A 24,889-nucleotide genomic window follows, 5' to 3' on the forward strand; every position below is an offset into this window, starting at 1 on the left:
GTGCAAATGATAGAGAAGATGCAGCTTTTTTCAATTCTTGATTGATTGCGAAAAGATATGTGAGAAAGGAGACCATACGATTTGAGTGGCACCTCACTTCCTTATAGGGTTTCTCAGTTATTTCCTCCAGTTCTATTTTTTGCATCTGGATGGAAGGAAATATAAGATGCCTGGATGGTACCCTAGTATATTGTAAATGACATGTGAAACAATCGGGAGGCAGTTAAAGTGTCACACAAAGTAGTTTTCACTAAGGTATGGGAAGTAGAGAAGGAAGTAAAATTTATATTTCAAAGTTTGAATGGAATTTATTTTGAAGTTCCTCAACCTTGCTTCAATTCATGAATGTTTTATCTCTTGGTGGTGTATGATTTTTAAAAGAGGTGGGGAGTGCCACAAAGTGAAATGAAAGGGTTTAATCTAAATTTTAGAATTAAAATGTGATTTCTGTTTCATAACTATTCAAGAAATATCCTGCCTTCCATTCTGTCTCTTACAGTACTGTGGACTTCTTTTTTAGAGAACCACAAACCCCTTTTTTTCTTGTGTACCATAAATTGAGCACTAATTGTACATAAATTGAGAGAAAGACTTACTCTGCTATGTGCTCTATAAATGACTGGTTTCAAGTGAGATATAATGCATCTACTTTTACGAAATCTTTCGAGTACAATAATAAGTACAATAGCGTTGCTAATTCTAATTATTGCTAATTCTAATAGCACGTGCTGTGTACCAGTAGCACAATAAACTAGGAGCCTGCAAGGGCAATGGGACATCCACGTGGTCACTCAGGAATATTTAGCAAGAGAGGAGAATTCTAAATATATATGGAAGAGAGTGATATAAATCACTTGTTTAGTTTTCCTAATAAATCTGAAGAAATTTGATGTTTGGTTTTTAACTTAAGTGAATGTTTTAATGCCATAATAGTAAATATAAGTACATTTACTACATGTCAACTATATGCTTATCAAAGAAATAAAAGACCATAAAACTGGTTGATTTATATCCCAGGAAATTTAGAAGCTCATGTTGGTTGCATTTTGGGTAAAGATTCAATTTAGGTAAGACCCTCTCTCTCGTCTCTGAGAATCTGCATTTGTGTCTTGATTCCAATATTTGTAGCATATGAGAAGACATATATTATAAGACATGTTTGATACAAAAATCATCATATTTGCAAACATATGTGGCTTCCTAGGAAGACTGAGAGGTATATTCCTATGAAACTTCAGGTATGTGTTTTTTCTCTGCAGATGGGGGCAGAAGGCATGGAAGGCGGTGCTTCAGGAAATCAGCATTCTCGGAAACTTGTTAGCTTTACATTGTCAGGTAAGGATGTCTTTACTCATGATGTCCAGTTTGGAGGTGTGTAATTTCAAAGTTATGAATAGTCGCATCTTTCTACAGACTCTCATATATGACATATGAACTAGTTATTTATTTCTTTTGTTAATACTTTTAGAAATTCAAGTGTATTTCTTACCATGATAAAATTAGATTACTGATATAAGCTCAGAAATTATTTCTCCTAGCAAGTTTTCTGGTGATAAAAAGACCATAACTATGTATAGTTACTTAAAAAAAAACTGTGATGTAGTATCTGCTAAACCCACTGTAGAGCTTTGATTATTGAAAACAATTTGTACTTACCTCCTCTAGAGAAGGAAAAAATTTAGAGACTAGGGGAAAAAAGCCAAGGGGTAATCTTATTTCTGTGGAGGAATACACATAAACACTGGAAAGTGGATAAAGCAATTTTTGGTTGTTTATTTTCAGGTTAGTGTAATATTCTAATTGCTTGTATGTTTATCAACCAACTAAAGCACTGCTTTTCAGGTTGTGAATTGGAACTCATTTGTGGTTTGTAAGATTACTTTAGTTGAAATTAGCAGTTAAAAAAGGAATAGGAAAAAATCAGAATTTATTGCCAAAGAGAAATATTTTTTATAGAAAACCAGTTTACACAAATTGAAAATTTTCACACACAAAAATATACACACTTAACAATGTATATAATGAGTGAATGTATTTCATACATAGGTCGCTGAAAAAAACTTTGAAAGCCACTGATTTTAAAGAAATTGGCAGTCATAAAGTCAAGAATACTCTAAGAAAATCAGTATTTGAAATGGACTTTTAAAACAGGCAACAGTCCTACAATACATATAAAATAAAGTCTAACAGATGTCTGTCACTGCAAGACATTTAGTTTTCATTTTTCCATTGGTTTAGTGCTTCTGAAATTTAAATTAGATTCAGTTTTTCTTAGCTGCAAAAAAGTGTTGTTAATGAAAATAGATGTTCTCAAGATTGAGAGAGGACTGATCTTGAAAAGACGTGTCCATGATACACAATTATCACATATGATGGAGGTGTGCGCATTAGTTCATTCCTGGCCCGCAGCCTTCCGGGAATCCTTGTCTGTTCTGGCATGTTCCTTCTTCTCCCCAGGATGAGATTGCTTACTATGAAAACCATTTTTGCTTTGGTTCTCTGGCAAGTCTCAGAGGTTGTAAAATGGTGGCCTATAGTTCAAATTTGGCCAATAAATATATTTTGGTTGGAACCCTCAGGGTTTTAAGTGTATCTGGGTTTTTAGGAAAGCACTTAATACCACCGCCTGTGACAGCACTCCTCAGCCGACCCCCTTGTCTGTCTGTCTCCTGAAAACAGTACAGCGGGCTCCCTGTGCTTTAGACCTTTGTAGTCCTGAGAGGGTGAGGTACAGAAGCCCTTCGTTTATAGGTAGGGAGCAATTAGCCAACCTCTGTGGTTCAGAAAACTTTGTTTTGACCATACCATGGTTTTCTTCTGTTTAGAAGCATTCTCCTAAGCTTTCAAGTGATCCACACCATTCCAAATATGACACACACAGACTGATTTTGACTCCAGAGAGGATGTTAATTAAATCACTGTGGGACAATGACCTTGTAGAAGGTGAAAATACCAGTATATTTTCCTAAAAAGCAGGAAATAAGCTTTGGGGTAAAGCCAAGTGCTTTTTCTTTATATACAACTTTTTCCAACGTCTACCTCAATACATGGAGGCTGGCCACTGAAAATGGGTTTTATTTCTTACCAGATAATCAGCTATTTGTAGAATGTACAGAAATGGCTAAAAATTATAGAAGATGAAAGCAGTTTTATAATGGTAATTCTAAAAAACTAATTCTTAATCTGGTTGTAGCATATTGACAGTGGATGATAATAAAGACAGAGAGCATGTAAGCACTGAAGAATGTCTGCAAATGTTCTGCTCGTGATTATCTTTGGATAAGTAGGGATACAAATAACGAACTCTACAGCTAAGACAAAAATTGTTTTGATGAATGTCTTAAACCTCGTCTCCAAGTAGGACTTTAAAGTAGAATATTTAATGTGTCACACCTTTGTGACTTTGATTCCTCCTCTGGTCTGTTAGATGATACAGATATTTATGAGCAATAAAATCTATAAAAGATAAAAGAGAGAGGGAAGAGGAGATGGATAAAGTGAACTAAATAATCAGATTACAAATAGTTGGTAGTTTATTGTATTTATTAATGAAGATTTGTTTGTATGGTGTCCCTTGTAGAAAAGGGTTAACAGTGACATCTTTCATTGCTGTGGCTTAATCTTCTGGTGAATGCTTTTTGATCAAAGGAATGTTTTGCATGAATAATTTAACTCTGTCAGGCTTCATGGCACCCATTTCTGGGCTTGTTACTCCTCATTTACTGCAAAGAAATCCCTTGTTGAGGAGTAGATTTAACACCTAAAAAATAGCGCTCTTTTGTCTTTGAGTCCGAGGCGAGCACAATCAAGAAAGGTAAGCCAATAAATACGTAAATTGCATTTTTCTCTCAAAGCTTTTTATGCCAAATAAAGCCAAGTGAAAACATGTAGTATTATTAAATTGACAGGAAAATGCAAATTCTGTATTAATAATGACTACATGCTTTATGAAGTGCCAGGAATAGGGACTCCGAGGCTAATGAGATTACAGCAGCTTCTCTGAAGTGCCTGTCTAGTTCTTTCCTCTTCTTCCTCTTCTCCCATTGGCTTGCAGATCAAAGATCTTACTGGATTTCACACTGTGTTCTTAACATAAGGCCCTCTTGGTTGAATTTTTCAATCTTTTCTGACATATGAGACTGCCTCCCTCTGCTGCTGGTTATGAGTCATTAGACAGTCCTGGTCTGTTTTTATCACACATATCTAGGCCACGAGTTTTTGTTGGCCATTGAAGAGCCACCTCCTGGGAGTGCTCGCTAGAGAATATGGTTCTAAGGACAACCCCAGGCAGATTCACTCCTTCTAAGAAAGACTTTCTGTTTCAGGAATGGGCTTGAGCAGGATGACCCTAGTGACCTCTTAAAATGTAGGGTTACTCTAAAGGCTCTCTTTTCCAGCTGGTCTGGGTAATCCAAAGGTCTTTGAAGGTTCAGAGGCTATCCACAGAATTTCTTTCTGAACCAGTGATCAGAACCTCCCTGCACTATTCATAACTGCAGAAAGTTACCTAGAAACAGTCTATTCTTCCAGAAGCTTTCAAGATCACTTAGCTCTCAGGCCAACCTTTTTCAAATTGATATTCTCAGAAAGGCATTGGAGACCCAGTGGAGCCCGCTTTATGTCCTGACATTTTTTTTTTTATCCTTTTGCTTAACTGTTTTTAAAAGTGTTGGTCCCTTTGCTAACCAGACCTTAGCCAGACCATAATCAGAGTATTTGAATCTTTTCTCTTCTTTCCTTCTCCTGCAGAGTATGAAATAATGACTAGTGAATCTAAGATGAATTATGGGACCTTCATCAAATATTTAAGTTACTTAACAGGCTGTTGAGAAAAATAACCTCACAATTATTTAATATAGCAGATAGCATTCAAATTTTAGAAATTTTTGGTCTCCTGTGTTTCCCTAACATTCATTTCACTTGTAGAATATGATATTTTAAATATGGCTGAATGTGTGCTCTGAAGTTTCATCCTCAATTAAAGTCATTTCATATGTGTAGGTAGAAGTTTCACTTTTCTCTCATGAAGGAACATCCTGATTTTCTTTTTTTAAAAAAATACACTGTTTACTCAGTGTATTTCTCTCAAGACATTGTGTGCAATGCTGGTTGCCAAGCCACAGAGAAAAAGGTGATGAGGATGCACATGTTAGAATCAAAAGAGTTCCCAGGAAAAGTCATTTTAGGTGTGTAAGATGGTGGTAAAAGTTTGGCTTCATTTCTGCATCCTCTTAGGAGACCTCCCTGCCGGAATTAGTCATAACCCACTTGGCCTCACTTATGTAAGCAATCGTAGTGTGGATTACTTTTTGTTATTGTTTTACTGAATCGTTTCTGTTCAGAGCTTCCCATGTGATTATTTCAGTGCAAATTGTCATTGAACTGCTTGTTCTAATCAGAGTATATGAATCTTTTCTCTTCGTTCCCTTTACTCTCCCTCTCTCTTTCCTTCCTTCCCTCCTTCTCTCTTTCTTTCTTTCTTTAAAGATCTTAGGGCAGTTGGGCTAAAGAAAGGGATGTTCTTCAATCCTGACCCTTATCTCAAGATGTCCATTCAGCCAGGGAAGAAGAGCAGTTTCCCCACCTGCGCCCACCACGGGCAGGAGAGAAGGTCCACCATCATCAGTAATACCACTAATCCAATTTGGCACCGAGAGGTAAGACGGTCGTCGGTGGCCTCCTACCTGACAGGTAGGGAGCCAGCCAACTCCGTATCTTCCCTCTGGACTCCGTATCACTGAGCTGTTGGTGGGTATGGATAAGGTAGTTGAGGTGTCTAGGGGTTCTGTGAGAAAGGTACAATGAGAATGAAACACTTCTTCTAGCCAGGGCTGGGTCTCAGGGAAACAAGTGAGGCACTTCCTGCAGGTGCACGATTTATGGGGTCCAAAATTGATACTTCAATGCAATCTTTTTTAAAATCAAAATCAGGGCAAAAATTCATGAGGAACGAAATTGTGTAAGGACAGGATCAGTGGCAGCCCTATTGTAGCCTGCGGCAGAAGGAAAAATCCATAATACTGATCTTGTTTTTATTTAAAATTATGATACTTTGTTCTAGCATATATTCAGTACAGATTAATGTATGTTCTGGCATATATTCTCTCCCTCCGGGCTTTGGCAAATGTTTGTTGGATTTCTGGATTTTGGTTACTGGAGCGAGCTGTTGGAGGATCGCCATCCTGAGGGGAGGCAGATTGTGTTGGTGGCATTCAGACTTGCTCGCAGCTACAATATGCTGCCTGTCATCAGAGCGCACCCCATCAGTGGAATCAAGTGAAGGCATTTCCCACCAGAACTGTTTAAAGTCCAAGAATGAACAGAGACATTGTTTCTCATCCAGGGAGCAAAGCATGCGTTCTCCTGCCATTTCTCAGGGAACCAAGACACGTTTCACACACTAGCAGTAGTGAGTGTGTCTGGGCAAACCTGTAGGGACTTAGGAGTTGCAAGTTGATTACGTCATCCCCTAAATGTTTAATGGCAAAAATATATTCCAACAATGTTATACAAGTATTTCATTGGAGAGGGAGATACTTCAGGGGATCTAAAACCAATTGGAGAGAAGATGTGGCTATTTGAGACTTAAGCATGCACGTAAGTATGGCATGTTTTCTTATTCCTGAAGAACTACTTACCATCTCCAAATCGTAAATAACTCTTAAAGGCCTGCCACTTAATTTAACACATTAGAAGCCTAGGAGACATGAAGTTTATCTCCAGATGAGCCCTTAGAAGGCACACAGTGGATATAATGATGATACTAGTAATAACTTTGTTTTCCCAACATTTACTGCTTACAAAGTTCTTAACTGTGTTACCAGTGCAAGCCTGATAAGCGGGTGTAAGGAATGAGATTGTCATCTCTCCATTTTTGTGATCAGGAAACTGAAGCTTAAAATGTTTATGTCGCCAGCTGTTCAGAGGCAGGAGTAGTGCTTGGACTCAGCTGTGGTAATTCAAACAAGTGCTTCTTCCATGAAGCCGGTTACTGAACTTCACGGCCCTTTGGAGAAACTAAACTGTTATGACTAAATAAACTTAGCGACCCCCAAGTGTAAAGCTGGCTGGCACTGTCCCCATCACTGTGGTTGCATGGTTATTGCCCTGCCAGGAGGGAGAGACATGGTTCAGGTTAGATTCCTGGCTCTGAGTGAATAGAGGACTGACAGCAGTTGCAGATTTTTCCAGCAGTGTGGACTCTGTGTTATTCTGATGTAAGAGATACCATTTTCTAGAATAATAAGCTGGTGTACGTAATTTCATATTTGTCTTTTTTTGAATCATATTATGTTTTTGTTTTCAGAAATATTCCTTTTTTGCACTCCTTACTGATGTCTTAGAAATTGAAATTAAAGACAAATTTGCCAAGAGCCGTCCTATCATCAAGCGTTTTCTGGGGAAACTAACCATTCCAGTCCAGAGGCTGTTGGAGCGGCAAGCCATCGGGTAATCACCTCTCACATGTAGGGGTCTTGTTGAGATTAGTTCCCACCCAAGCCACTGAAATGATAGTGTGTAGTCCAAGGACTTTTCTTACTGATAAGAGGTGGTAACATAATTCTTTTAAAAAATGAAAGTGCTTGTAAACTCGTTAAAATGTGCTGGACAAAAAAACCCACTTTATTTTAATTATGTACCTTTCTTTGGTTTTCTGTCTTTTCCAAGACGTACCTACCATCAGCATTTCAGCGGAAACAGTCATGGTGCTCGGTCGTTTTTGAGTACATTGAAACCTAGCTGTACAATCCTCTCCCTAGAGCTGGAGCCTAGTGTCAGGTTGACACCCCCCTATCCTGATTAACCCCATCCAGGGAGTTTGTTATTCCTGAGACTCCAAAACCACCTTATTTTAGGGCCACTTAAAACAAAACCTAAACTCTGAGGTGTTACGGTAGAGCTCTTAGACGTATACATTCATTCAGGCAACGAGAGATGACTCGTTGAGAGAATTTTAAAATGTGATTTGATGTCTGTTTTCTTTCTGTGAGCTTTTTGTGAGCTGTGAATAGTTAAGAAATCACATGCCTCCACCCCTCATGATAAATGGTGTACCCGTTTTCACATGGGAAGTACCAGCAAACCCAGGAGGTGCTCTGAGGTAGCACTGGGGGGCATCTTTCTGTATCTTTTTTGTTTTCAGAGATCATCATGAACATATGATGATAGTAGCAGTCGTCGGGGCAGCCGTCGCAGTGATGACGGTAGCTGTAGCAGTAGTCACAGAAGTAAAAGTAAACAAAAAGGATGACGAGACTGTACTCTATGCCAGGAGCTCAGTAAATGGCATTAGCACATGTAATCTTCTCAACAGCTCTGGGAGGTAACTACGTGATTGTACCCATTTCAGAGATGAGAAATCTGAAGCTAGCAAGCAAGTGCTGGAGCAGATCAGTCTGCTCGAGAGTCATGGCTTCTCTGCAACACTCGAAGCACTGGCAGTAATGCATTACTACTCCAGCTAAGTGAGGATGGTCCATCATTCATAGTCACTCTGTATCTAATTAGCTGTTCTCTTTTGGCAAGTCACAATTTCTTCAGGTGTTGGTTTCCTCGTCTGACAAATAAAGTGTTGAGACTAGGTGATCTCTAAGACCTCTTCGAAATCTGAAACTAACAGATTCTAATTTTTTGGCCATCAGAGGCAATGGAATTTGTGGTCCAGCCTGCCCACATGACGTAGAAATATTATGCTGAAATTTTAGCAGCCTGGAATATCTGATAAAACTGGGAAATCACAATTATGTTTAAGGATAGCAGTTACTGCTTCTAGTGGAGATAACATTCTTTGGGAAGTTTTTAAAAATTATTTTTAGGATTGATAGAAAATGAAATATTATGGAGAGTGATAATTCACTGTTAGAAAGATACCTATCATTTAGTTTATGTAATTATAATAACATAATTTACATAATATCTATGACCCTTGGCAGAAGTGTCAATTTATGGATACCAGTAAGAATGATCAAGGGAAAATAAAACCTTATCAGTGTTTGAAACTGCTGTTGACTTGCTGGCTTTTCATTCAGTCTTTTAAAGACCTGGACACCTGGAGTCCTGCCTGTCATGGATTCCATGTGCATTGGAAGGAAGTCCATCATGAATTTGTAAACTACTGGAATTACAAAACATTTCTGTATAAGTACATTAAAAGCATTGCCTGATACTTAGGGATTTGCTTGATTAAATAAATATGATGTCACATATTAGTATATCAGCTGTTAGCATCTGGATCTATTTTGCTCTGATTATTACTTTCCATCAAGTAATTAATACATCTTGAAAAATACAGGGTTTTCTTTACTTGTGAGTTTGGTAGACTGCAACTCTCTGAAGTAGTTCAAGTTTTTACATGGTGAGGTTTTACAGCGTAAGTTAGAACTCCTTAGTAATTACCTATTTCGAGAGCATTGGTTTGAATGGGACATTGATTTTCAGGGAGTGGCCTGCCTTCTGTCCAAAAGGCACATCCCTTTCCCGTGCTTTGTCAGTTGCTCTGATTACACTAGTGAAAGACTCTCTCAGTCCGGTGAGAGTTCTTTGGCACTTACTCTCTGTAATTGTATATCATAATAATGTATAATATAGTGTACACAGTAAGCCATCCCAGCAAGAGGCAGAATGAATCAGATGAAACTGGGTAAGAAGAAAAAAGCAGGTGAATCCCCTGACAGGCACTCGACAAAGGATGAAACCGCTGACTTGGAAAATCTCCCAACAGGGAGGCTTTCCTGTACTTACAGGTTGAGTAGTTGAATTGAGAGTCTCATCAGTTTGGGTAATAAACAGCACTAATACCTTACAATCCTTTTTTCAAGTAAAGAGTCTCATTTGTTAATTTATTCAACAAATATGTGTGTGTATACATATAGTGACTACTAAATGTTAAGCACTGTATTGGGGATATGATAGTGAGCAAAACAGATGGCTGCCTGTTTGCTCCTTAGAATCCCTGCTAAACATTTACTGCCTAGCTAAAACCCATCACTTGTGTAAGTCTTCATCATCCATGCCAACACTTGACTTCTATTGGCTGGGGAGGAGGAGAGGAGGGTCAACTTATTTTTAACAAAAAAATTGAAGATTATTATTCCAGGACTGAATGTCCAAAGAGATGGGTGAGGAACCACCAGGTTGAGAGCAGGTCCAGGCAGTTTGCTGCTGGGTTCATGCATTATGGAGCCCCTCTGTGTGTCAGGCACTGTCTAAATGCTGAGAAGACAGTGGTAAGAAAAAGAAAAAGACACCCCTGCTGTTATGCAGATTACAGTCATTATAGAATTATTTGAACACTCTAATGTAAAAGCATTTAACATATCTGTAACGCCTAATAGTTAAAAATGCCAATATACCCCTTCCCAGAAAAAAAATGTTTTGAATACCAGCTTAAGTAGGCAGAACCTTATGGTAGTGGCTGCACTGAGATGAGCCATGAGTAAGTATCATTAAAATGCAAGCTACTGAAAGCAGTCGAGAAACACTGAAAGTGTGCATAAAGTGAGATCTGATCTGCTGACTGCAGAGTGGGGGCTTCGGTGTCCGATGCGTCTGTGTTCTAATCCCGCTTCTGTCACTTAATAGTTGTCAGGCCTTGGGCAAGTTACTTCTCCTCCCCCGTCTCAGTTTCCTCACTGAGAAAACAGGGGTACCACCTGCTTCACAGAGTTGCTGGGGGCATTAAACAAGGTGATGCTTGCAAAACCCTTATCAGAGTTTGGGGAAACAAAGCATTTTAAAAGCACCAATCAAGAAAAGAAATATCACAACATTTCTAGGGAAGAAAAAGGAAAAGATAAAGGCAATGATCTTACTGTTTTAAGAAATTCTTGCTTTGAAGTTGAAGAAATTTGTAAGAGCCAAACTGAGATTTTGCATGTGTTCTTTTAAATGGTTAACATCTATTTAAAATTGTACCAAGGAGGCAGAGAAGAGCAAACAAAATAATTATTCAGGTTAATGATAAATAGCTGACTAGAAGCTCTGAACCATACGCTGGTGCAAACATTAGTTGGAGGCTCTGGGTTTTCCTCCTGATGTTGCCACTAGAGGGCAGTGTGAGCGCAGAGACGGTGTGCTTTGATACCCTCTGATTATTTTCCTTAATTAAGAGTAAATCAGATTCAGAATGAAAGTTGCTTGCATACCAAGAAATGATGCCATTGAATTTGACTTTGACAAATAAACACAGGATTGAAAAAGATCGACAACTTCATCCTCGAGGAGGCTGGTGGCCTGAACCTGGGGCCCAGGTAGGGCAGAGCCTGGGCAGGCTAGGTTGTGGTCCCCTCCAGCCCACTTCCAGGTGTGGCAACAAGACCCCTCCGGGATGGTGCGGCCAGCTTCTCCCACGGCCCACCAGTATCGCTCACGAGCCACCCTGAGAATCAGTCATAGCCAGGCTTCCCCACAGTGAAGGCCAAGAGTGAGCCTTTACAGATGAGGAAGGGGAGGTTCAGTTGGCCCCCTGCCCCTCACACAGCTGGAGCAGCTGTCAGAGCCAGGCCTCTTCTCACGCTGCTGTCTCCTAGCTTCTAGCTCCTGTTCCTCAGCATACAGTAGCCCTCTGCCCTCCATGCCGTCCTGGGACAGTCCTTACCCATGCCTGCCCCTTCAGAACCAGCTTCCTATCGTGCTAAGTGCTAAGGAACCAGGCCCTCTTTACTTTTACCTGAGTCAAAAAACACCTAAAATTTTAGGTCTTTCTCAGCTGCTTGATGACTGTCAACATGCCCTTTTCCTGGTCACCCCTACCAGTGAGAGAGCAAATCAGTGCCCTTTAAAAAAATCATAACAATATTATACTGCATTTTGTACTTTTACTGATAATTTTCCTTATGACAAGATTTCCTTTTATCCCCAGGTTTGTAAGTATTTCATTTGCATGAGTGAATAGCATTATATTGGACTCTAACATGCCTTTGACCTTTTATTTTCTTATGAGTCTGAAAGTTTTAAGAGAAATATATGGGTACTGGGGGTTGGCCTGTGGGAAGAAGAGGAAGGCTGACAGCAGGTTAGTAAGGATGAAAGAACCATTTCTCCTCTTGCAGTGATCAAATGCTCAGCTACAACCTTGGCAGAAGGCTCCCAGCTGACCACGTGAGTGGGTACCTTCAGTTCAGAGTGGAGGTTACATCTTCTGTGCATGAAGGTGAGATATCTGTACAAAAACATCACTGTAGGAAAAACCTGTTAAATCCTACTCTGTTGTCAGTTTGCATTTGAGCAGGGTTGTGTGTGTCCTGTTCTGAACGTAGAATAGCAGTCAGATGATTACCTACTGAAGTTTTCCAAGCAGATATGAAAGCCTGTTTATCAAAAAACATCTCTTAGATTTTGCCTGCTTTTGGAAACTGGGCTGTAGAATTTCCAGCAGTGGTGAACACATATACCTCATCTGTCAAACTGACCAGCAGTATGTGTGCTCCCTCAGTAGCAAGTAGTAAATCCCAGCACGTTGCTGATACTGTTCAGAGGTCTCAGTGGGCTGACTGGATTCTTTAAACTGATCGGACATGAAAAGTTCATTCGTTATTACTGCTCTGAATAAACTCTGTCTTCTCCTTCAGATGCTTCTCCAGAAGCTGTTGGCACAATACTTGGGGTCCACACTGTGAATGGAGACCCAGGAAGCCCTTCTGATGAGGAGGACATGCCCGGGGGCCATCACGACAGCCCGCTTTGTTCTAATGGACCCGTTTCGGAGGGAAGTGCTGAGGGGACCCCCAAGCATTCTTTCAGGACTAGCTCTACGCTGGAAATAGACTCAGAAGAATTAACCTCTACTTCTTCAAGGACCTCACCTCCCAGGGGACGTCAGGATTCACTCAACGACTACTTAGATGCTGTTGAGCACAGCGGCCCTTCCAGGCCGGGCGCAGCCTCTTGCTCTGAGAGGTCCGTGGGAGCCTCTCCGAAACTAAGGAGTAGCTTTCCCACCGACACGAGACTCAGTGCAATGCTTCATATCGACTCAGATGAAGAAGACCACGAGTTCCAGCAAGACCTGGGGTACCCCTCTTCCTTGGAGGAGGAAGGAGGGTTGATCATGTTTAGCAGGGCATCAAGGACTGAGGAGGGGAGCCTGACATCTCAGGCAAAGCCAGAAGATAACCCAGCGGAGGCTGAGGAAGCCTCCACAAACGAAGCCGGTTCTTTCGAGGAGAAGCCAGAAAATGTTCCAGAGCTTGCAGAGGGCTCTTTACCCTCAGGCCCGGTCCCCAATGAAAGTGAAAATGGCCCAGAGTCTCAGCCACGGGCTGACCAGGGCAGCGCCGAGTTGTGTGGCTCTCAAGAGGTAGATCAGCCCACCAGTGGGGCAGACACGGGCACTGACACGTCGGGAGGAAGCCGCAGAGCCGCCAGTGAGGCGGAGTCCCTTGATCAGGGCTCTGAGCCTTCCCAGGTGTCCTCTGAGACAGAACCCAGCGACCCTGCCAGGACAGAGAGCGTGAGCGAGGCCAGCACCAGGCCCGAGGGAGAGAGTGACCTGGAAGGGGCCGACAGCTCCTGCAACGAGAGCGTTACCACGCAGCTGTCCTCGGTGGAGACACGGTGCTCATCTCTTGAGAGCGCACGGTTTCCTGAAACCCCAGCCTTCTCTTCTCAGGAGGAGGAAGATGGAGCCTGTGCAGCTGAGCCCGCCAGCAGTGGCCCCGCCGAAGGGGCCCAGGATTCCACGTGCACTCCCGGTTCTTTACCTGTGGTGCAGGTGCCCAGTGGAGAGGAGGACGGGCCAGGGGCAGAAGCGGCGCCTTTACCTGACCAGGAGGAGGTGGGGGAGGTCTGGCAGCGGAGGGGGAGCCTGGAGGGAGCCGCCGCTGCTCCTGCTGCTGCTGAGAGCCAGCCCGGAGAAGAGGGCAGTGCTGGGGATGCCCAAGGGGCCTGTGAAGGGGCCACTGCCCAGGAGGAGGGCGCCACTGGAGGTAGGATGCAGAAGACAGCATGGCTCTTGGCTCAAGCTTACGTGCTCAGAGAGAAGTCTGGTGGTTTTGTCCCTCAGTGCAAATAACACTGCAGGTCAAATATTAGCTGAATTCACCTTGGGGTTCAACAACTTTTTTTTTTTTTTTAATGGATCTTCTATTGCTGAAATAAGAGGCATGTCCAGTAGAAGTCTTCAAACTTAAACAGTGAATCTTGAGGCTCTGCATCAGCGCGGGCACCTGCTCTCCTTAGGAAGGTGGCCTTGTGGTTGTGGGTGGCCCAGGTCCACCTGAAGGCCGATGCGTGGGAGCAAGCTGCCCATGTGCCTGCCGTGTGACAGCACGCTCAGTGCTCCCAGGGTCAGTTCCCCTTGTATGGGAAGTGTGAGGAAAACTAAATAATGGATCTCTGGTGGGGCCTGGGTTTGTAGGTACAAAACCGAACAGGCCAACAGCATCGATGTTAATGTTGTCTATAGAGGTTTTCAGGAACCCTGTAAGTCAGTCCTTACCTCATGAAGCAGCAGAACAGAAGGTTAATATGTGCTTTGCATTAAATGTAGTATGTTTGCCTTCTGCAGTCCAAGAAGTATCAACTAATTTAGGTGATGCTCTCTGACACTTGAGAATAAGCTGTTTGAGTGTCTGATGATGCAAATTTACGCAGAAAATTTGTATTATGTCTCAATGAATGTGGCTCAGTAGAGTGATCCCTTTAAACTGTTTTATTACAGATGCATTGAAAAGCCTGAGGATCATTTCATATGCTTAAATAGCATAGGCTCGGAAATAGAAATGACTTTCTTATTCTGTAATGTATTTTTCTCCCCAAACTATCCCCTTCTCTTCTTCCTCTATCTTTTTTTCTCTCCTTTCATTATCTTGTGGTCATCGTGTGACCCTAAAGCATCGGTGTGTGACCAGGACAGAGGCCAGGGTGGGGAATGGCGGGGGAGGGGGAGGGATGGCTGCAGACGGACGTCCCCCTAGAAGACCCACTTCTGACTAAGCGCTCACCTCCCGCTCTCTTCTTTTGTTTCTGGGTCCTCATAGGGGAAATGAGATGAAAGAGAGACAAGAGACTGGCCCCAGGATTTACATTAGGTGTTTCTTTCACAAAGGCTGTTTTGACATTTAAGGGGAAAGCAATCCCCTGGTAACTGTTTACCTTTAATCCTAGGTTCTCAAGCCAACGGCCACCAGCCACTGCGGTCGCTGCCTTCAGTGCGCCAGGATGTTAGCCGGTACCAGAGGGTGGACGAGGCTCTCCCACCAAGTGAGGACCTGCTAGCTAAGGGGCTCGCCTTAATCAAAGGGTACAAGGGTGACAGGACCCACGGGACCTAAAGGATGGGTGCCCAGTCCCCCAGAGGAAGGGATCTGAGAGCTGCCACCTGACTTTGCAGATACAGCCTGGAACGTGCTTAGCTGACTCTCCGGGCACCGTTCCACCAAATGAAAGGGCAGCTGAGGCAAAGTCAATACTATAATGCTGGTGGAGTGAATGTTGTAGTCAGGGAAAGAGATCAGATGTTGTGGACAGTTGGGATATAATAGAAATTTTTTAAAAATTTGCCTATTGGCAGCATGAATCTGATTATTATTACGTAAATTGGTACGATCTCTTAGGAAAGCCTAGCTCTATGTAATATACTACTTTTTATTCACTTACAGTGTTTTAAATCATTAAGTACAGGGTTCTGGCTTTTTTCTTAGGGATACCCAGAGAAGTGGTATTAATTTCAGAAATCAGTCTACCATTTTTGGAAGCCTGATGATTACCTGGGAATTCGAATGATATTTCATTTCTTTCACTTTTAAGAAACGCAGAGCACTTAAGAAGACTGCTTGGCAAGTTATACAACCTGAATTCAAAGACGAGTGTTGCTCGTGGCCTATCGTAGCCTGGACATAATTGAAACTCTACTTAAGTTTCTAGAATTCCTTAAAGCAGTATTACTCTGTGAGAGTAAAACATTCGATGAACAGTGATAAAGCTCAGTAAATACTGCTTTTAAGTATACATTGGAAAATACTTCTTTCTGCCTTATTGCTTCTCTTTCTTATTCACCCTCTCTACTCACCATCTTGTATTTCATTATGTCAAGAAACTGATGCATTTGGCTCTCTGTGTTTTAAAAATGGTAGGACACAAAGGGGGAGTAATATGCATTTAAAAGACTAAACTGCTGAGTGGTTAGTTTTGGTGAATGCTGACCAAAAAAGCTGAATGGCATTATATACAGCATGTTAAAATATTGGCTTGATCATTGTGAAGTTCTGTCGTACGCAGATCTTTCCTTTGTTCATATATTTGGATAATTGAGGGCTGTTACTTATAGGAAACATATTTTAAGCAGTTTTAAAAAATCAACCAAGAGATTAATTAGCCATTGTGTCATTTTAAGCAGGTGGGAGGGGAAAAACTTCCTTATTGTTTACCCTTGGAGAAAAGATTAGAGGCAGAAAAGAAAAATATTCCAGGGTAGTATTTAGATATAATTGGAGAAAAATGAATTAGGAGCACCAGGAGAGCATTCTGGGGGGGCTTTGTTTACATGTGTATGTGGCTTAAGAGTAAGTACTTAGAGTTTCAGGCACTTGGGAAGGAGGCAGAGTATGCCATCAGTGTGTGAATAAATAATATCCTGGCCACATCCACTTGGTCTGAATTTTGTTGGACTGTAATTTTGCTCTCTAGATTGTGTTTCATGAAGACAGGTACTTTCCTGCTGAAATTGTGACCAATATTTGTGATATTTCTGTGTAGTTGTTTAAACACTGATATTTGCATTGCCCAGATAGAATACATTTTAGGATTTTAAAAAATAAACAATTGGCAGTTCACTTTAACAAGTTAATATAGCCAAAAGTGAAAAAAAAAAGCAGCTTAATAGTATAACCAATTTAATGAGCTTCTGATGAACAGGAAGAAAATTCTTAAGAGTTGTTCCCTCTTATGCAACTTGCAAATTTGGGGATTTATATTACCATGGATAGATTACAGACTATGGTCTGGGCATACCTGATGACTGATCAGCTCTGTCCCCACACTGCTTTGCCCCCTCCTATTCCCAGTCTATCTCATCCTTAATCCTTCTGATAATTTGTTTAATCACTTGGCTGCACCCCCCGCACCCCCTGTCAGCCAGTTCTCTGTCTTCCTTTCCTCGCCCGACAGGCAGCTCTGCTCCTGTCTCTGGCCACGCCTCTGACGTAGAGCTGTGGCATTCTGCATCCGCCTGGTCTTGCGTCTTCTGCCTTCACACAGAGTCTCATGGGCACCTCAGCTACTGGGTGTCTGCTTGGAGTGTGCAGATTGGTCCATCTGTGAAGTGACCTGGCGGAATTATTTTGAAGTTAAGGGTTATACTTTTAACATTATTAATTATAATACCTCAAACTTATGTAAGTGCTTTACAGTTTACAAAGCATTTTTACACGCCTTTTTAAAAAATTCTTTTGCAACAATTTTGTGAAGTAGGTCAAGCAGGCCTTATCTGTAGTTTTCAGATTGATGGATAGAAACCAGCTAATCTGATTCTCTCACTTTATAGATGGGGAAATCAAAGCCCAGATAAATTAAGTAACTTGTGTAAGATCCCTTACTAGGAAAGGCTGAAACGGAGTCTCCAGTATTGTTTCTCCTCTCTCAGGCATTCTGATCTAAGATTAGAAGGCTGGGGACTATTGTGTAGGTAGATGAATGTAAATTCTGAAAGTGCGGTCATCAGCAGAGTGGTGACACGTTGCGGTGTGTTGTCTACTTAGGCGCAAATCAGAGAGTTTGGGGGCTTCGCTGAAGCTTTATTATATTGTATTTTGAAGTCAGACCCAGGAAGGCTCAAGAAGTGCTCAGCTTTCTTCTCCTTCCTGCTTAAGATTATTTAGCAGAACCCTCCCCCGGAGGCCCTCCGAGTATAAGAAGAGTGGTCACAGTGGCGGTACGATCTTGTGGCCCAGGCAGTTCTGCTCTGTTGAGCATCTGTGTCAGATTCAGAAGCATCTCTCGGTGTAGCCTCCTATCCCCAGACCTGCAGGACAAGCTACTGAAGCACTGAACCTTGGGCTCGATCCATCCCCCACCCCTCGTTCTTGGTTCTTTCTTTTCTTTTTCCTTATTATGATTGTAACTTTAGCTTATATTCACCTTTAAAATATTTGTGTACTAACAGGTAGTGAGGAAAACCATCCAGCCAAGTTGTGCTTGTCTCTGAAGATTGCAGACTTAGTCATGGGGATTCAGAGGGGTCCTGTGTTACACCACTTCCCTCTTACTGCATGGTAGTCTGTGTGTCAGGGATGTGCCTCAGTCTCTGAACATCTATCTGATCTCTTTCTGTAAAGCAGTTTTCCTTGTTTCTTTACTTTTTCTTCCAGTCTTATTCCTCCTTTCTCGGGATCAGGGAACAGATCTTGGACTTAGTACAAAGACTGCTCAGCCCTAATGACTATCTACCAGTTGGTTCTCAAAATCTTACTCTAGCTTTAGGCCATGGACCATGCGCTGTGACCTTATGGGCTCTGGAACCCCAACTGCTGGCTGAGAGATGTTCTAATGATCCATACAAAAGAAGAAAGCTCCAGGTCTTAAGGGCGGTGTTGCTCTGTTGAGAGCCTTGCAGGGAAGTCACTTGAACATGAAATGCACTGAGCGCCTTGAGAATCTGCTGTATCTCTTACTCTGAGGTGACTGATGGGCTGGCAGCTGGAGGCGGTTCAGGACTGAAGCCCACGGAATGTCATCAGCATTACAAATCTTCACAACATTGTAAACAGACTATACTTCAATAAAACATATATATTAAAACTAAAAAAAAAAAAGATAAGTGAAAAAAAATGAGAAGGTTATAGCTCAATGAGAGAGTACATGCTTAGCATGCATGAGGTCCTGGGTTCAACCCTCCAGTACCTCCAATAAATAAATTAAGTAAGTAAGTAAGTAACAAGTCTAATTGCTTCCCCTCCAACAGCAACAAAAAGAATGACCAACTCAACCCCTTCTGAAAAACTACTTTATTTTTCTCTTATTGGCTCCAGTGTGATTGAGACTTAACCCATAGCTGCACTGGAGATAGTAGGAAAGTGTTGAAAAGTGGTTTTCCCCCAAAAAGGTAGGATTAGGCATGGATTCAGGATGGACAGTCCACTGATGAGCAGTGCACTCTTGCAGGACTGCAGGCTTCTTGGCGGTTTCTTCAGGACTAGTGTGTAACTGATGTGGTGGGTTCAAATGGGTAGGCCTGGAAAAACACAGGGGAACGTTCTCGTTTTTTGTAGTTGTGCACTTTTGTTATTAAATCATCCTTTGAAATGAAGGTTTGAGAGAAGACAGTGAGTCTGGAAAGTACAATTAATCTTATAAAATTTCTTCTCTGTTTAAAGCTAGGGGCTTTTATTCTCTAGGACCTAAACATTAGTTTAAAGAAAAGAATCCATACTTTAAATCTAAAAAGCTACTTTCTTAAAAATTGAATATTAAGGTCCAAAATAGGCAGCTATTTGAGATTTTAAAAACTTTTTATTCAAATGTAATATACACGCGGAAAAGAGCACGGTCAGCCTGATGAATTCTCCCAAACTGAGCCCGCCTGGGCAACCCGCACCACATCACCGGCGCCTGGAAGACCCCTGGTGCCCACTTCTAATTTCTGTTACCCACTCCTGGAGGGCAGAGGCACCTGCTATCCTGACTCCCCAGATCATAGACAGGTTTAACTTAAGGCTTCTGGACTTATACAAATGGTATCACACTTCCTTGAGTGTTGAAATAAGGGGAAAAAATAATTGTTTAAACACTGCTTTCTAGCATCTATTACAGAGCTTAATTTTTTTCCTTAAAAACACCTTTAGTTCATTATAACTTCATCATATCTCACCATTTTGGTGAAGATACCATGGTTATTATAATATCTAGAGTGGGTTTATAAATTTACTTCACAGCATTCAGTTCCTTCATTTTTCCAAATCCAGTAATAATCAGTTCAGTCCCCGACTCGTAGTCCTCTCACTCCTTCGATTCACGTACACAGTTCATTGCTGGCCTCCCTTGATATGTGATTCTATTTGTCTAGACGTTGACCTTCTTCCCAGTCTCAGTGTGCACTGAGTGTGTTCACATCTTCATCTGGTCACTTGGGTGGTTTCCAGCAGAGACCAAGGTCCAGTTTGAAGGGAGTGAGAAGGAAGAGTAATGAGATAAAGAGGGGCCGTAAGGATGACCCCCACCCCCGCCCACATACATCGATTCTAAAAGTTAAACATGTCTGAGACCTTCCCTGCTCTGCCTCCCTGCTTCTGGAGCTAATGCTGTGACAGTGGCCTTGGAGTAGATTTTCACTCTTTCTAACTCTCTGACTTCCGCTTATTGTCCAGCTATTTAAAGGGAGGCTATTATATTTGAGTCTTGGGGTGTCTAAGCACCCGTTTGCTCCTGAACTTAAGTTTGGGGTACTTAGGCTGAAGTTTAGTTCCTGGTAAGCCCACACTTCATGACCTCTGAGAAATCCAGGGTTAGCTCCGTGGGTTTGTCCAGTAAATTAGCTGCTGTTTTAGTCCTTATTAATTTATGTTGGTGTTCCTCAAATTCTAGTGTGTCTAGGAATCACCTGGGAAGGCTGTTAAAAATGTGTATAATTGAGTCCTGGCTTCAGACAGTCTGATTCTGAAGAGCTGGGCTGTGTCCTGCTAATCTGCATTTTTATTGATCCTCTCGGTGATTCTGACACACACTGTCAGAATCCCACACCTTGAGAAACATTTCTCTAAACAGTAGTTTTCAAATGTTATCATTGCCATGAAGCTCTTTATGGAAATGAAACCTGCGCAAGACCAGTATGCACTACAGGTAATACTGGAGCCGCAGTGGCCAAGGCGGGGTTGGCAGGTGGTTCCAGGTCCTACTCCTCAGGATCCCGAAGCCCCTGGCCCAAGAGTCTTAATGAATTAGAGTCTGTTTTGGGAATTCTGGCCTGGACATAAGACATGGCTCGGTCCTTACTGACCTGAAGGAAATGACATGGGTGTCATGTTGCAGATTCATGTCATTTTAGACCTGTTTACTTTTGTCCTCTCGCTCTTCAGGTAGAGGAACTGTGGTCCGTAGAGGTGTAATAATTTGTTGAAGGTCATGTGGCAAAGGCATGACAAAGCCGTGGCCAGATATAGGCCTTCTGTTTGCAATTTGTGCGCTAGACACACACACACACACACACACACACACACACACACACACACACACACACCCACCCCCTAACACATTGCTCTCAGTCTCACTGCACACTGATTATAGACCCCATTTTACAATGTGGCAGGACAAGGAAGTAAATGCTAAGATCCCAGTGTTCTAACCCCACCTGTCTGATTTTAGCATTACCTATGAAAGAAGCTTTGATGCTGGGCAGTAATTTCTCATGTGCCTCTCAATCAAGAACAAACCAGGCCTGATATAAAACCTTATAAGAGGGGAGGGTATAGCTCAGTGGTAGAGCACGTGCTTAGCATGCAGGAGGTCCTGGGTTCGATCCCGAGTATCTCCATTAAAAAAAAAAGACTATCTCTTCCACCAGAAAAAAAAAAAAAACAACTTATAAGATATTAAAGCCACCGTATCCCCTCCTCCCCCTGCAAAGTAACTGATGGATGATGACAGAGGGCTGGCCTTCCTCCAGGCGCCTCTGCTGTCTTTGCCCTGATGGACGGGTTTTGACCGCTTGGGTAAGCGTGGATATGCCATTCACAAAGAAGCCAATGGCACAACAGTCTTTCTCAATTCAATGCCAAGTGTCCGCTTGACAGCAGCATTACAGGACTTCTCTTTATGAGGACTTAGATAACAACCTCAACTTAAAGATATGGTCTCTGATAGGGATAGTCTTAATGTGCATCCAACATCCCCTGTTCTTAGAAAGCAAATTTTTGGACCTTGTTTTCTTATTCTCCCCATTGCATAGAAATGTCTTTATTGAAATACAGATTAACTTTATTCCTGGCCTTTGTGGAAGGTGAATGCAAGAATCATTCTTTTTTAACAGCTTTACAGTACTTAAATTATTTGTTCGTTCATTACACGCTGTGTGCAAGGCACAGCGGTGAATATATTTGGAGATACCCCCTCCCCCTCATTTGCCATCATATGACTCTCATACAGGCCACATTTCATGGGGTAAATTCTTAAGTAGTTTATTCAAGGAAAAAGTTTCATCTTTGAAGGTAATTTTTTAAATTTTCTTTTGTCAGAAAATGGAAAGTACACAACAGTGTGTTTTCTTTTCTGCCTTAACTGACAGAAAACTTAGAGCCAAATTTTAGTTATAACCTTATCTTGGGAGTTTGGCAGAAGTCTCTCTCTGCTTCCTTTAGTTGGCTTCTGTTCTGTTTTTATCCCTAATTGACCTATTCTACATTTTTTAAAAAATTGGAAGCTACTGTAAACATTCTTGGGAAAAGGAATGGCCATTTGTTGCCATGTGCATTTGATCTGACATATGTACTTGAATTACCCTGGCTCTGATGAGAGAGGAATGCAGTGGGAATACTTGGTTCTCAGAATCTTTGAGGTGGGGAAGTATGCGAGGCAAGGAGCAAAACAAAGGAATAGATCAGACGGTTTTGGAAAATGGTTCCTGAAAATGTCCTTATGGGCTTACTGTTTGCCAGCGGGTGCAGGCTGAGCATGAGGCCTTTTGGAAACGCCTGCTGATGGGATTGTGGCTGTGCCCAGAGAGCTCGGATTTGGCAGGGCGGTTCTCTGTGGGTGGATGTTACCTTGGAGTGTGAGTGACACGGAGTCATTTGTTGTCCTTGTGGTATTTTTCCTCAGCCCAGTTTTTCTTTCCCTTGCCATTTGTCATAAATTATGATGGGCTGAAATCAACAAAAAGAGGTCTTTCCACTCCCAGCTGAGGCAGCCCTCAGTGGTCCTCCAGGGCTGGCTCGATGTACTGCACAGGTCTTTCCAGCGCTAAGGGCTTTGTTGGAATATTTGCTCCGTTCACCTCCAGAGTAAATGCCACAGCTGGTCAGGAGCCAACATGTTTTCCTCCTGGGCTCTAGAATTAGACCCATGGTGTCTGTTGATAAGCTATGAGATCACATAGCTGCTCAAGAGAAAGATGCTTATTAATTTAAAAAAAATTGACATCGAAATAGCTATGTATGAAGAACTTTCCTGTTTAGAGAATAGATCTCTGCTGTTTTTGTATGTTGCTATACAAATTACCCTTCCCAAATGCAATCAACTTTAAAATGTTGCCTTTTGTAAAGATCAGCTCATGCTCTGCTTGTTTTAATCAGGGAATGATCTTTTAGAGAGTTCACAGTGGTGTGAGGTCTGGCCCTGGAGACAATCTGCTTGCTGTTTTTACTGAACACACACTTAATACATTTGTATACAAAGACTAACACACTTAATGTAAAATTTAAAAATCTCTTGAATCATTGTATTTCTTTGAGGTTGGAGACAAGTAATTAACTTTGCTCTGAAATGTACGTATTCATCTTTGGGAAAGTGCAAATGGAAGTTTGTCGGTAATGATGCTGTTTGATGACTAGGCTAGCATTCTTTTCTGCTGAAGACTGCATTTGCTACAGTTGTGTGTAAGTAAGCACATGGGCGTTTCCAGCTATGAGTCTTTCATCTAAGCTGGAAGTAACAGAGCCAAATCAATTTTTGGTGAGAACAAACATCAGTACCAATTTTCATGTGACTATCTAAACTATTCAATACCAACGAATGTATTTTAAACGCTGGTGCTCGAGCATTGCGGGCAGATCTGGGAGCATCCTCTGCATTCAGGGCTTCTTTCAGAAGTTGGTTACACATGCAGGATCTGTTTACAAACAGATTCTGGAGTGGACTGGGGGGAAGTGCCGGATGATGCAGTTGAGGTATGTGTTATTAGCCCCAAATTATAGCATGTCAGAGAGAGAAAACACGTGCTGCGTAATGAACCCCATTAATGGTTTCAGCGGCTCCTCCTAATCTCTCTCCTCACGTTACTGCTGTTTAGACTGGGAGGCGCGCATTGACAGCCATGGCAGGATCTTCTACGTGGATCATGTAAACAGGACCACGACGTGGCAGCGGCCAACAGCTCCCCCCGCCCCGCAGGTGCTGCAGAGATCCAACTCCATACAGCAAATGGAGCAGCTGAACCGGCGGTGAGGATGGGCATTTTTGCTCCAAATGTTCCATTTTGTGGTTGGGCTAATTTTTACCTGTGCCAAATGGAAGGCACGGTTGTCTCTTTCATCTTTGGGTGTCCGGTCATTAAGTTGGAGTTGTTACCTCGATAGACTTCATTGAATGTCTCTTGGTTAAAAAATGATAGCCACACACATACACAGCTTGTTTGGAAACTGGAGAGGAAATAAGTAATGCTATCCCTTTTAGTCAACCCAAGGCATCGATTTTTAGTAAAACAGAGCGTATACACTTACCTCATTTGAAGTCATATAGCTTTTTAAATATCTAGAATCTTCATTTGTGATACATCTTCATTATTAACCTAAGCTTTTAAAATCTGTCGTTCTTTGTCAAAAACTAATTGCTGTGGAACAAAGGTTCTTTGCTTTAGCAATACAGGAATTTGGTTTTCTTTGGTTAAGGGCCACAATTTTTTTTTTAAGATTTCATTAATTTATTACAAAAATGTTCCACAAATGATGGACAGGAAAAATTCAGTCCAATAGATTTACTTAAACAACAGATGGTGCAGAAGATCAGGGAATGGGGGTTTGGGGAGGAACCGGTCGAGGCTGAGAAGCTGGTGAAAACTTCTGGGCTCTGGGGGAGCGGTTGAGCCCCATGCTTTAAAGGCTGCTGTGATGTAACTCTGGGCTCCTGGTTTCAGATATCAGAGTATCCGCAGAACCATGACTAACGAAAGGCCTGAGGAAAACAGCAGTGCCATCGATGGGGCTGGGGAGGAGACCGACTTTCACCAAGCCAGTGCAGGTAAGAG

General features: G+C 42.0%; 1 protein-coding gene across 5 annotated transcripts in view; it reads left to right on the forward strand.

Annotated features, from left to right (window-relative positions):
• The window catches only part of HECW2 (HECT, C2 and WW domain containing E3 ubiquitin protein ligase 2), a 334,329-nt gene that overhangs the window by 208,540 nt on the left and 100,900 nt on the right, over positions 1 to 24,889 (forward strand). For all 5 annotated transcript variants that reach the window (XM_074364238.1, XM_074364239.1, XM_074364240.1 and 2 more), the window contains 8 exons: positions 1,260 to 1,335; positions 5,488 to 5,657; positions 7,307 to 7,449; positions 12,051 to 12,151; positions 12,570 to 13,925; positions 15,106 to 15,201; positions 23,936 to 24,086; positions 24,779 to 24,882. In XM_074364238.1, the coding sequence (XP_074220339.1) occupies positions 1,260 to 1,335; positions 5,488 to 5,657; positions 7,307 to 7,449; positions 12,051 to 12,151; positions 12,570 to 13,925; positions 15,106 to 15,201; positions 23,936 to 24,086; positions 24,779 to 24,882 (2,197 nt within the window). The remainder of the gene's footprint in view (positions 1 to 1,259; positions 1,336 to 5,487; positions 5,658 to 7,306; positions 7,450 to 12,050; positions 12,152 to 12,569; positions 13,926 to 15,105; positions 15,202 to 23,935; positions 24,087 to 24,778; positions 24,883 to 24,889) is intronic.

This window comes from Camelus bactrianus, chromosome 5, assembly GCF_048773025.1.
Source record: "Camelus bactrianus isolate YW-2024 breed Bactrian camel chromosome 5, ASM4877302v1, whole genome shotgun sequence".
Lineage (NCBI taxonomy): Eukaryota > Metazoa > Chordata > Mammalia > Artiodactyla > Camelidae > Camelus > Camelus bactrianus.